The sequence below is a fragment of the Drosophila miranda genome (genome assembly GCF_003369915.1).
Source record: "Drosophila miranda strain MSH22 chromosome Y unlocalized genomic scaffold, D.miranda_PacBio2.1 Contig_Y2_pilon, whole genome shotgun sequence".
Lineage (NCBI taxonomy): Eukaryota > Metazoa > Arthropoda > Insecta > Diptera > Drosophilidae > Drosophila > Drosophila miranda.
In genome coordinates, this window is record NW_022881614.1 from 21,561,090 (window position 1) to 21,574,874 (window position 13,785).

Below are 13,785 nucleotides of genomic sequence, written 5' to 3' on the forward strand. Positions count from 1 at the left end.
GCGCTTTTTGAGGCGCAGGTAGACGCTACCCATGCCCCACTCTATCTTCCCGAACTTGGGATACAGCAGATCCTCTGCCTCCTTGTTTATTTGGAGGATCACACATTGGCCCCCCTCGTTGGGTAGTGGGCTACCAATGTGTAGGATCCTCCAATCGGTCGTTGGCACGTCCGCGTTTTGCCGCTGAAGGAGCTTCAGCGCTCGGTCTCCCTGGATTGTGATGGGGAAGAGTACCTTCGCCTTAGGCTTGGACGGGATAAGCTCCCGGTCCGCAACCTCCAGCTTGGCCCCCTCCCACATCGCCTCCAGTTGGCAGACCGTACGCGTCAGCCACCTTAGGGTTGGATCGTCGTTGCACTTTAGGATCTTAACCCCATTTAGCCACCCAGCACCATCGAACGTGGGCATAGGGGCCGCGGGGTCTTCTTCCATGTGTGCAAACAGTGCGTCGACGAGACGCGCGTGCACAAGCTTCCACTGTGCCGCTGACATCTTGCCGTTTTCCTCGCTCCGGTCGATGAGTGCCACGATCAAATGTCGTTTGGTCACATCGCTGACCTTCGCGTTCGATTTCGATGGCTTCTTGGCCACTTTCGGTGGAGGGGCTGCACTCTTGGGCCCGCGTTGCCGCTTGCTCGCCGGAGTGTCTTTAATGGCACTCTCAGTCGAGCGTTGCCTCTTGGTGGCCATCATCTCCTCCACCTTATTGGCATATTCGCCATTCGACGCCCTCATCTGTGGCATCTGGGCGTAATGTAGACGGCCCTCCTCTACTCGCTGCTCGGCCCAGGCTAGCTTGACCTTCTCCTCCTGGGAGATGTCTACTTTACCTTGCAGCCGGCTTTTGATAGATCTCACTATAAAACGTATTTCTCAAAATTTCGCCCCACCCCCTGCCGCCTACACAAAGGACGAAAATCTGTTGCATGCACAATATTGCAGATTCGAGAAAACTAAAAACGCAGAATCATAGATAACGACCATATCTATCTGATTGCTGAATCTGGATCAGATCAGATAATTTTTATAGCCAAAGGAAACAAATCAATTTTCAGTGGCTACGCAGCGCGTGACGTCACGCTCAGACTGATTTTCTGTCTCTCTCGCACGCACTCTTTGTCGTGTCGTTTAATATTAGCGGCATCTGCCGGAGGAGAGCCATACTGACTTAGTATCGGGTATTACTGTAGAGTTGCGGTGTCCGTAGCAACTCACAACGTTCCCCCTCGTTTCTTTTGCTCTGCTGCTCTGAGTTGCAGTGTCAATTAATAATCATTCGCGATCGACATTCGTTAGCCCTAGCAAATTTTCGGCGGTTAAGCACAATTCGGTGCTAAAACATACTTACATACACCTACATACACGCATTGCTGGCTATTAATTTCTCTGTCGCGACAATTCGGTCAGTGCAGTGCGGTAGGCAGTGCAGCGAACTCACTAATACACACAAGCGGAGTACAAAGCGGAATCGGACAGCTCGCACAGCTAAAGGCATTAGGTGTAATCCCTGTGCTTTCGGTTCCCACGTTTATACGTATACAGGGTGTCTTTTTCGGTCGTGCTGAGTGACTCTTTTAAACCTCAACATGGCAGCACCTGAGCCTACCAATGTCGCGAGCGCAGCAATGCCGAGTGATGTAGATTTCTACAAGCACAAGGCCGAGTCCATCGCGCGCCAACTAAAGGCCATGGATCGCTTTCTCACCAAGGAAGAGCTTGCCGAGTTAGATGAGGCAGAACTTCAAGCTCGCTTAGAGCAGATCGAGCGAATGAATGCGGATTTCGATGCCGCTCAAACGAGCCTTGAAAGGCTGGATTTCCTGCAGTTAGCCCTTGATGCCCGGCTGGACTTTTCGAATGTTTATGTCAAGGTTAGGTCCAGGCTGTCGCGGGAGTTGATGGCTGCTCGCACGGTAAATGTTGCCAATTCAACGGCTCGGCATACTCTCGAGGGGAATTCGTCGTTGTTCGCCTACAATAGTATAGGCCGTTCTCGAATGCCCGAGTTGCAGCTTCCGCGATTCGGGGGGAACTACATGGATTGGCCAGAATTCCACTCGATGTTCTCGACAATGGTGCACAAAGACCATCGTATACCAATCATCGAAAAATTCCAATATCTTCATGGATGTCTAGATGGTGCTGCGCTGAATACGATTCGTTCCTTGGAACTTTCTGAGGAGAATTACGACAAGGCGTTGAATTTGCTAATGTTGCGATTCGATAATAAACTGTTACATTTTCAGGCACACGTCAAGGCTATTTTCGGGCTGCAAGGGGTGGAGAAGGGCTCAGCTATCGGCTTTCGCGCGCCCAGCGACAAAAACAAATCGCACTTGCGTGCACTTCAGACCTTGGCGACCCCGCAGGAGATTTCGGATGGGTTGCTGATCTTCATCATAGGCACGAAATTGGACCACAAAACAATGGAGAAATGGGAAGAGAACTTGCCGACGTCAGGATTGCCTCGGTGGTCAAGCATGGCCTGATTTTTGGAAGCGAGGTGTCGGATGCTGGAGAATTTGGGATCAGCCATGGCAACAAGTCCTAGTCAACAGGTGGGAGAAGACAAACCTGTCACCCTTATCACCTCCAGTAACGACCATCCTAACCCCATATGTAACCATTGCAATTCCTCCGAGCATTACATATCTAGATGTCAGGCATTCCTGAATCTCTCTGCGTTTGAACGATACAAAGAAGCAAAGAAGAGCCGCTTGTGTTTAAACTGCCTCAACAAAGGCCATGAATTGCAGAGGTGCAGGTCAGGACTTTGCAGGCATTGCCAGGCCAAACATCACACGCTACTCCACATTCCATCGGGAACTGGTGCTTCATCTTCCTCTTCACCAGCCGAGGAATCGATCCCGCAAGAGGCCGCGACTGTGCTTCTAGCAAGCGGGTGTTCTAGCCCTTCCCCCTCGATCCAGAAATCTCAGCCTAGCCAAAACGTGTTGCTACCTACTGCCCTCGTCCATGTAACAGATCGTTATGGAGCACTTATCCCATGTCGTGCCATTTTGGATTCTGCATCACAGGCAAACTTTGTAACATCTAGACTTGCTGATCAGTTGCAGTTGGATCATCGCTCGTCTTATGTTCACATCTCTGGAATCGGAGATTCCATTCTACCTTCGAGCAAGTCTGTACATATGTACAATCCCAACCGCAAGCTATCGAGCTTCCTTCGCTGCAATTGTCACCAGCTCAATTACGGAAATGCAGCCTAACTTCGGCGTAGACGCAAAGGATTGGCCAATGCCGAATAATCTAAAACTAGCTGATCCTAATTTCTCCAAGCCCCAACGTATCGATCTGTTGATAGGTTCTGGTTTGTTCTTCGATTTAAAGTGCGTCGGACAGATTCGACTATCAGCCCAATTGCCAACATTGCAGGAGACTAAACTTGGTTGGATAGTATCAGAAAGCATTGATAGCTCGGAGAATAAGCGTGCAGCTTTAGCCGCTTTTGAAAATTCCTCGTGCATCTCTATTGACGATTTTCGACCCACAACGCTGGAGTACCAAAACTTAGAGCAGCAATGCAGGAAGCAGCTGCTCGAGTGCCAGGTGCAAGTGGAAAAACTGCGATCGGAGAATCAGGAACTGCAGCGCGAACTTTTCCATATATTAACGAGGTGGAACGTTGTGAGTTGCTGCGGACACCGCAACTCTACAGTTATACCCGATAATAAGTCAGTATGGCTCTTCTGCGGCAGACGCCGCTAATATTGAACCACACGACAAAGAGTGCGTGCGAGAGAGACAGAAAATCAGTCTGAGCGTGACGTCGGGATCTGCGTAGCCACTGAAAATTGATTTCTTGCTTTTGGCTACAAAAATGATCCGATCTGATCCAGATTCAGCAATCTGATAGATATGGTCATTATCTATGATTCTGCGTTTTTTGTTTTCTCGAATGTGCAATATTGTGGATGCAACAGATTTTCGTCCTTTGTGGGGGCGAAAGGGGGTGGGGCGAAATTCTGAGATATACGTTTTATAGTGAGATCTAACAGAAGTGCGGATACCAAATTTGGTTACTCTAGCCTTAATAGTCTCTGAGATTTGGGGATGCCCCAGATTTTCGTCCTTTTCGGGGGCGGAAGGGGGGGTGGCGAAATTTGGACACGAAACGGTCAAGGTACGATATCACAGGAGTGTGGATACCAAATTTGGTTGCTCTGGCTCTTATAGGTTCTGAGATCCTTGAACTCATATTTTGCAATTGGCAAAACCGACCATGAAACCTGTGTGTTAGAGAGAGGCAGAGCGAGAAAGAATGAAATTGTTTTCTTGATTCTGGCTATAATCATTATACGATCTGGTTTAGATCTTACACTCTAGAACATATAGTCATCCTCTACGATTCTGCGTTTTTGGTTTTATCGTATCTTTAAAAATGTGGATGCCACAGATTTTCGTCTTTTGTGGGGGCGGAAGTGGGCGGGGCGAAGTTTTGAAATATTTTTGTAGCAGTGACATATCACAGAAGTCTGGATCCAAAACATCGTTGCTCTAGCTCTTATAGTCTTTGAGCACTAGGCGCTGAAGGAGACGGACGGACGGACGGACGGACGGACGGACGGACGGACGGACGGACGGACGGACAGACGGACAGACAGACAGGGCTCAATCGACTCGGCTATTAATGCTGATCAAGAATATATATACTTTATGGGGTCGGAAACGATTCCTTCTGGACGTTACACACATCCTCTTTTACCACAAATCTAATATACCCCAATACTCATTTTGAGTATCGGGTATAAAAACCTACATATCCACGCTAAATGAAATTCAACTTTCAACAATTTCTACATTGCCAAATTTCCTGCCATTCTATGCAATTACAGGGGTTCCCGATGATCAAGACGTAACCACGACAAGCCGCCTTCGTAAAGAAGCGCCGATTGCTGCGTTCGACGATCATCCCAGCGTAGCCGCCAGCTGCGCCCAAGCAAGCATCTTCAAGAGGGCCGTTGGAAAAATAGCGGTTCTGCCCCTTCAGGATGGATCTGTTGAAAGCCTTTGATTTCCAACGGGGGGTGAATGTTCGGAGCAGAACCCAGCCGATTAGCTGCTTGCCAAATAGCACCTAATTCTTGGCCCTCAGCCGCTTATTTTGTTTGTTACTTATGTCTATGTCACTCATTTGTTTGTTAAAGCTTTGCGCTTGCTTGCCCTGCTAAACGCTCTCTGCCAGCTCGCTCTTCGCTATCTCCGCTTTGCGTCTGCCTACCGACGTCGGCCGAGCGAAGCTGCGCTTAGCGATCGGAGCGGCAATGTAAAGGGCAGGCAAGCCACACTTGCAATTTGGATGTCACGCATTAAAGAACATATCGTAATTTTATTTCTGCGCCGAGTTTTATTTAATTCGAAATAATTAGTCGGCCGATTGGGGATAAAAAACATTATCTCCACACAGGTAATAGATCTCGCTGACAGAAGGCGGATTCCCACCATATTCATTGATAGCCAACGTCAAATTCTATTATAAAATCGAAAGATGAATATTATAGAATTAATCTACGTTAACAATCTCTTAATTTTTGGAATGTTGTTTTTGCAACAACATATTTTTTTACTGTTTTCTTTAAAACATTGGGTATCCTCTGTTCCTCCACTATTTTGACTAGTTTTATTTTGTATATTTTGCATATATTTCACATGTTTGTGCACCTAGGTAGCAGGTGAGAGAGGGGCAGATCAGATAAATTAACCCAATGAGATACTTATTATATAAACAAATCTGCTCGCGCCAGCAAGACTTGCCAAAATGTTGAGAAAGATGGCTAATAATAATAATAGGAGGAGCATTGCCTCCTGAGAGCGGCGATCTTGGCAGAGTAACCCGTAGCCCATCCACGACTCTCACTAATCTCCCGACCTCTGCTCTTTTGCGTCCCCCATAGGTGGCGATGGTGGAGGTGCAGCTGGACCACGACACAAAGGTTCCGCCCGGAATGCTAGTGGCGTTTGCGATCTGCACCACTATGCTGGTGGCCGTGCATATGCTGGCTTTGATGATTAGCACCTGCATCCTGCCGAACATCGAGGTAGTGTGCAACCTGCACAGCATCTCCCTGGTGCACGAGTCGCCGCACGAGCGCCTGCACTGGTACATTGAGACGGCGTGGGCATTTTCGACGCTGCTGGGGTTGATCCTATTCCTGCTGGAGATAGCCATACTGTGCTCGGTAAAGTTCTATGATCTGAGCCCGCCGGCGGCCTGGTCGGCCTGCGTGGTGCTGATACCCGTGATGATTATCTTCCTGGCTTTCGCCATACACTTCTATCGGTCTCTGGTGACGCACATGTACGAGGTGACGGTCTCCGGCATACGGGAGCTGGAGATCCTCAAGGAGCAGATGGAACAGGATCGCCTCGACCACCATAACAACCATAATCGCAATAACGGCATCCACTACGGTGCCGCCGGCGACATCGTTTAGCAGTATCAATCGCGCGAGGATCCCACGAAGCAATAAACCATCTCGGCGATCCTTCTCTGAAAACTTAACGAAAACGAAAAGAAAAGACACTTACGGCAGTGGGCCAGAGGCCTCGCCGTCAATCCTCAGACTAAATAAGTGAATATTTTGTAAATTTGTAGTTGATGCAAATTGTGATACGCAGAAGGCAGTAGATTTTTATTATACAAAAACAGTATGAGTACGTATATTCTAAAGGATTGTGCCCCGAGCAATGTTTCTTTAAGCTCAAGACCTTTACACATCGTAACCCCTGTGTACTCATCGCATGCAATGATGAAAGACCCAAACTAAAGGAATACTACTTTCAAGTTTAAACCACTGTGTTGACTAAATATTCCTCAATATTAGCTTGTATATTTGTTGTAACTAGTTGGCGCGTCCGCTAATATCTGTATTGTATTTTAGTGGTATGCCATCGCTCGCGATGTCAGACCCAGACCTCATCCATAGCGCAGTCTTCCCTCGCCCACGTAGTGTGTAAGAACCCAATAATTCGAACCGAACCAGATCGTGTTAGCCCAAATTTTGATATTGATAGGCGAATACGTAAGCGAAATTGCGCTGTAATTTATACACGTACGATTAAACGATTTTTATACCCGATACTCAAAATGAGTATTGGGGTATATTAGATTTGTGGTAAAAGTGGATGTGTGTAACGTCCAGAAGGAATCGTTTCCGACCCCATAAATTATATATATTTTTGATCAGCATCAATAGCCGAGTCGATTGAGCCCTGTCTGTCTGTCCGTCTGTCCGTCCGTCCGTCCGTCCGTCCGTCCGTCCGTCCCCTTCAGCGCCTAGTGCTCAAAGACTATAACATCTAGAGCAACGATGTTTTGGATCGAGAATTCTGTGATATGTCACTGCTACAAAAATATTTCAAAACTTCGCCCCGCCCACTTCCGCCTCCACAAAGGCCGAAAATCTGTGGCATCCACATTTTTAAAGATACGATAAAACCAAAAACGCAGATTCGTAGAGAATGACTATATGTTCTAGAGTGTAAGATCTCAACCAGATCGTATAATGATTATAGCCAGAATCAAGAAAACAATTTCATTCTTTCTCGCTCTGTCTCTCTCTAACACACAGGTTTCATGGTCGGCTTTGCCAATTGCAAAATATGAGTTCAAGGATCTCAGAACCTATAAGAGCCAGAGCAACCAAATTTGGTATCCACACTCCTGTGATATCGGACCTTGACCGTTTCGTGTCCAAATTTCGCCACACCCCCTTCCGCCCCCCCAAAGGACGAAAATCTGGGGCATCCACAAATCTCAGAGACTATTAAGGCTAGAGTAACCAAATTTAATATCCGCACTTCTGTTAGATCTCACTATAAAACGTATATCTCAGAATTTCGCCCCACCTTTTTCCGCCCCCACAAAGGACGAAAATCTGTTGCATCCACAATATTGCACATTCGAGAAAACTAAAAACGCAGAATCATAGATAATGATCATATATATCAGATTGCTGAATCTGGATCAGATCAGATCATTTTTATAGGCAAAGGGAACAAATCAATTTGCACTGGCTACGCAGCGCCCGACGTCACGCTCAGACTGATTTTCTGTCTCTCTCGCACGCACTCTTTGTCGTGTCGTTTAATATTAGCGGCGTCTGCCGGAGGAGAGTTATACTGACTTAGTATCGGGTATAACCGTAGAGTTGCGGTGTCCGCAGCAACTCACAACGTTCCCCCTCGTTTCTACCTATATTTAACCGAAGCAAGCGATTTTCTATTGCCGTTCCCCCGCCTGACCTCCATCAGGTCGTTAGGCTTGCGTGCCAGGAGCGACTGGAAGAGCGACTAGCTAACGAAAGTTTTTGGATGGGGGCAAACGGAGCCAGGACACATGGTTGGGGTTGATTAGAAAAGGGACACCGCACGCACCCCAGGAAACGAAAGAAGAGCACAGATGAAAAACCCAAAGCGGGGCTGGGGCTCAGTTGTCTGCAACATGTCGTGCCATGCTGGTGGCGGCAATGGTGTTCGAAGCCTGCGCAATCCTGCCGGAGGACATGGCCGCTATCAGGGCAAGTGGCTGAGGAACCAACACCACGGCTATGGAGTGAAATCGAGCCGTCGTGGATTGGTGTACGAGGGCCAGTGGCAGCGGGGCCAACGTCATGGCTACGGATCCATGCGCCGGGAGTCCCCTGATGGCCCTGATAGGTGCATCGCCTCTATGTGGGTCATTGGCGCCATGACAAGCGCAGCGGGGAGGGAAAACAGTACTACGACGATGGATCCGTCTACTTTGGTCAGTGGCAGATGAACAAGCGGCAAGGACGCGGCATACATTGGTATGCGGACGGACGCGTCTATGTGGGGGAATGGCTCCAGGATGCCATGCACGGACGGGGCGTCCTCTTCTCGGGAGAGTCCTCTAACAAAATGAAAGTTCAGTAGAATCCTCGTCTATCCATATGTTTCGTCTGTGTTCAGCAAACGGAAAGCGCTATGTGGGAGAGTTCCAGGAGGGCTGCAAGTCGGGCGCTGGCTTCTTCGACCACGGACAGAATCGGATTCAGTTTGGTCGGTGGGTCCAGGACATCTGCAAGAGTTCGCTGATACGCGTGCTCAAGCAATAAGAACATTTTAGACATTCTCTGGAAGGTCGATCTCCTTGCCATAACGTTTATAAATACACAATCAAATGGAATAAGGACAAGCTACAAAAAAATATTAACTATAAACTATTATAAGCCTATGCAAGTGTCAGTTCTGATCAGTTCCTTTGCCGCCGCCTAAGGCTGACTGTCTCCTGCTGGGGTGCAGGCTCCGGTACCTTCCGACGTGGTCGTCCCCGCGTGGTCGCTGGCGTTTCCTCGAGTTGCCTGTTGCGGGCACGAGTGCTCCTTGCATCACTAGTCGGATACCGCTTCACTGAGGCTGCCGATGAGGTGGAAGGCGTCTCTTCCATGGTATCGTCCAATTCGATGATCTCTGGTACTTTTAGTTGGCTACCAATTCTAGCGGAGCGTGTCTTTGTGGCCTTGGCTGGCACAGATTGGGATCGTTTCAGTTGAGAGGGAGCCGGAGTCGAAGCTGAAACCGAAGCAGCATCGTCATCGCTTATCTCGATCGTCTGGCAGGCATTCAGATCCACATGATCCGATGGTGGCGTGTTCTCATTGCCGCTCTTGCTGCTACTGCTGCTGCTGTTGCTGCAGCCGATGGGTGGTCGCAATTCCAGCTCCGTGTATATCTTGAACCTGGACGTCTTTCTGGCAGATGATTTTGCCTTGGTAGTCCCCTCAACAACACCTTTCCTGCGTTTATCCTCTGGCGAAGTGTTAAAAGCGAGGGCTCGCCTAATGGTCTTCGCCCTCGCTTTGCCAACGGGATGCAGCTCCAACCGGGCCGTCTTCATCTGGACCATGAGGTTGAAGCTATAGTTGATGTCCGCCGTTTGGTACACTGATTTGAGACCTGCCTCCGCATAGCTGAGAGCGTCCTTGTGCTTCTTTCTGAAGCGAAGATAGTTGACGTGGTGGAGTTCGTGCACGATGAGCATGGAGCCCAGTGTGGCGGTGCGTACGGTATCCTCCTGCAGCCAATTGCCTGCCCCTACGTAGAAGTCGTCCAGCTGATCGGTCTCCCTTTTCAAGAAGCTGAAGCGGGCATGGAGACATCCCACGATAAAGTAGATGCATTGCAGCTGCATGCTGTCCCGTAGATGGGGCGGCATCCCTTGCTTGCTCACATAGCGCTGCAGCTGATGGCTGGTGGGAATTGGCTCGTGCATGGGCAGAGACTTGAGTGTGGCCACGTACAGCTGGTTCTGCAGCATGTTGCTGGTCAGCTCGCTCATGGCATTCGCCTTGAGATCTTCCTTGGTGGCTATTGCGGGGATGTATTTGGCCGAAGTCTGCTCCACCAGCGTTCGACTAAGCGGCTTGATGGCGAGCAAATGGTCCAGGAGGCGCAGCTTGGACTGCGCCTGGTCCAGGTACTCATTCTGCAGGTTCATCCAGAGCCACGAGATGAGCACCTCAATGGTCCGCAGGGCCATACCCGACTGCAGCACCAGGTTAAGCGTGGTGCCGTAAAAGGCGAACCGCTCGGTCAGCCGATTGGCCGCACACTCGGTGCTCTCCCTCACGAGGTCAGGCAGCAGCAGCTGCAGGGCTCCCAGGTCCACGCTGGACACTGTGCAGTAGTTGCGCACGCTGTCGACCAGCGTGTCTAGCTGTCGCAGGGGCAACGGCCTCCTAGGCAGGCTGCTGCACCGCTTCTTCCGCAGGTAGTCCAATCGAAAGCGAACTGTCTGAATTGTGATCTGCACAATGTCGCTCTTGCCAACTCGCTCATCGAACTGGGCGCGCAGCTCCTCGGCCTGCAGCAACAGCAGCTGGGCGTGGCACAGACAGTCCTGCCGCGAATAGTAGCTGGCCATGTGGCAGAGGCAGAGCATCACTATAGTATGTTGGCGCTTAAAGAACCATCCGTTTTGGAGCTGAGGCCACAGATCGTCGAGCAGCTCCTGCGCTCGATCCACCTCCTCGGAGAGTTGGAGCTGCTGGTTAGAATTCAGGTGGTCTTGTCCCAGGAAGTGGGTCAGGGCTCGCAGGTAGGTGAATCTCTCGTCCAGCATTTGCCCAATCCTGAGTATCAGCAGCCAGGCTTCATCGGCCTGCGCCATGTAGCCCATGGTGGACAGAGCCATGGCTGCAGCAACCGCATCGTCGATCAGGGCTTCCCAGTCGATTGGTGTATCGTCGCAGCCGAGGGGCTCTTGGTCTGCACGTTCGAAGAAGGCCGCGAAGCCAGCGATGGCCGATGTAGCCAACTCCACCAGGCGATGCTCCCGCTTAATGTTGAGCTCCAGCAAGTTGTTCTTGACGATTAACTCCTCCAGGCTGTTCTCGGCCGTCTCCTTGATCGAGAACTTGGTCTTGTGCCTCCAAAGCCTCCAGTAGCACACTGATACTGGTATGGCCAATGGCCAGCTGTTGCATGCGGCTGAGCGGTTGCTTGAGGGCCGTGCTTTGCAGCTGGGAGCGCAGTTCCTCGCACTGACGCACCACCTCGCTGTCGGTGCGCATCTTGCGTGCCAGGAGAACCAGGTGGTAGTCATTGTGACGGCAGCGTAGTAGCGACTGCAGCAGGGGTACGGGCAGCGCACTCTGGAAGTGCAGCACGGCCAACAGATCCACATCGTATAGCTGTTTCTTTTGGGCGGGGGTTAGGGGGTTGGGCATAGGACTGGACTCGTGCCACTCGTAGACGCACTTCTCCGTATTATTGGCATTGTGGTAGTGGACGAAGAGCTGTGAACGCAACCGCGAGGGATTCGTTTGGGCCGCAAGGTAGGTGGACTGCAGACGGTTGGCCATGTCGGAGCTCTTGCAGTGGACACTGGCTTTGTAGATTCGCAGGAGCACACTAAGCATTTTCTGGCTGGCGATGAGCGGTCGTAGATGTTGCAAGGGCTCCAAGAAGGCCAGCACAAGGGACATTTGTTCGGGACACGCTACCTTTTCGGCCACGAGTGCCAGTAGACGCACCAACTTGTCTAGCTCCATGGCGGAGGGCCCCAGGCACTTCATGCTCTTGGCCACGTCCAAGGTGTAGCCAAGAATGCCCAAGAGCGGCTTATAGGGTGCCTGAAGAGAAAGCTCATTAGGTAAAAGGTTTTCCAGCTGTGGCAGACGCACCTTGTCCGACTTCTGTTCGGTCGTCGGCTGCCAGTTAACGTACGCTTCCAGGGCGCACATCCCGAAGGAGAGAAGGCAATGCCTGCGAATGCTTTTGCAGGCCTCGTTGGAGCAGCTGGTCCCCAGCGGACTCCTCACTACGTTCACCGTCAGCCCAAGGCAGCCATGCAGCAGTTGAAAGTGGGCGGTGTATACCTCGGGACTGTCGTCGCCCTCGAGCTGCTGCCAAAAAATGTCTAAGGGAGGCTTGTTGCTGCTCTGATGAAGCAGCATCTGCAGGCGCTGGAAGAACACCAGCAGGTCCATGAACCACTGCTCTTTGGCGTGCGTCGCGCCCTTGTGCTCGAAGAAGTAGACGAACTTCTTGCACAGATCGATGTAAGTCCGCTTGAAGTCCGCCGTAGCCTCGCGCACGTACAACAGCTTGACATAGTAGTAGAGGAGCTGGATGGAGTAGTTCTGCGGAGAGACGTCCTTGTACAGGTCGCGACAAATGCGCAGCAACTTCAGTGCCAGTTGTTGTTCGAGCGGCGCTTCTATGGAAAACATGTCGATCTGCATCAGTGCCAGAACCAGGCCCAGATACTCCGTGAATTGAGTAGTCAGCTCAGAGCTGGGTGTGGCCCAGCTGCAGATCAGGAGCTTGAGAAGCGGGTCGTACATTTTCGTCGTGCTCTCGGGCGGAAGGGCGCTCAGGTACATCAGAAAGGCTTTGCTTCGCTTGCTGAACAGGGCATCATTCAGCTGGACCAGGAGAGCCGCATTCTTTGCCACTTTACGCTGGCGCATGGTGTCAAAGAGGACACCCATTGCCTCCAAGGCGTAATATAGTTGATCTGTGGCGGCGATGGGCAACGTCTCCTTCTACATTTGCAAGTGAATGCCATTGAAGTGCGTCAGATGGATGTCCAAATAAAACTTGTAGTCAGCCTCCCCTTGCAGGCGGCAGGGCTGCGATCGGACTAGGCCGTACATTTTCTGGCATTCTGTCAGGGATTTCTGCGAGGCACCCGTACAATTAGGATACCAGCTAGCAAGCATTTGGTTCTTCAACTTACCTCCTGACAAAGCTCACGATGTATGTACCGCAGGCTCGTTAGATGAGCTTCCCACAGGCTCGGCTTCTCCTCGTAGGGCTCCACGTGTGGTACCACGGTGGCCGCAATGTCGCAGTAGAGATCGTCATGCTGGTGCAGATTGTCCTTCAAGGCGAGACACAGCTGGCGCAACACGCTCAACTCATATCTTAGCGGAAAGGAGGCGTCGCTTATCCCGATGCCCTTGCTGAATTCCTTGAATTTCAGCTTAATTGTCGTGGCCGCAGCCTCAACATCGGATCGAGTGCCTTTCAACTGTTTCACTATATCGGCAGACATTATTATTATTTTTTTTTTTTTTTAAATCATCTCAAGGATGAATCGGAATTTTGATCGTAGCACTGTAGCCACATTGATCAGATACTGGTGATGTAGTTTGGCGAGTTTGACAGGTCGGTATATAAAAAAAAGAGGAAAATTACTTTACTGTTTTAGAAAATAAACTGAAATTACTTTATAACATGATGAAGAAAAAAGGGGTCAAAAGTTTAAGTCAGCAGTTTTGATGAAGATTGCCAGCT

The 13,785-nt window shown here is 50.3% G+C and overlaps 2 protein-coding genes and 1 pseudogene across 2 annotated transcripts; 2 read left to right on the forward strand and 1 right to left on the reverse strand.

Moving 5' to 3' along the window:
* The first annotated feature begins 5,509 nt into the window (after window positions 1-5,509).
* Window positions 5,510-6,959, forward strand: LOC117193871 (calcium release-activated calcium channel protein 1-like). Its single transcript, XM_033398561.1, has 2 exons — window positions 5,510-5,533; window positions 5,916-6,959. The coding sequence occupies exons 1-2, from the start codon at window positions 5,510-5,512 to the stop codon at window positions 6,453-6,455; spliced, it is 564 nt and encodes a 187-aa protein (XP_033254452.1). The 3' UTR covers window positions 6,456-6,959.
* A 1,474-nt stretch (window positions 6,960-8,433) lies between these two features.
* Window positions 8,434-8,934, forward strand: LOC117193007 (annotated as a pseudogene).
* A 178-nt stretch (window positions 8,935-9,112) lies between these two features.
* Window positions 9,113-13,569, reverse strand: LOC117193006 (protein three rows-like). Its single transcript, XM_033397730.1, has 4 exons — window positions 13,226-13,569; window positions 12,168-13,166; window positions 11,439-12,116; window positions 9,113-11,284 (listed from the first exon to the last, which is right to left on the reverse strand). Exons 2-4 carry the CDS (start codon window positions 12,975-12,977, stop codon window positions 9,236-9,238), a joined length of 3,537 nt encoding a protein of 1,178 aa, XP_033253621.1. The 5' UTR covers window positions 12,978-13,166; window positions 13,226-13,569; the 3' UTR covers window positions 9,113-9,235.
* Between the last annotated feature and the right edge of the window lie 216 nt (window positions 13,570-13,785).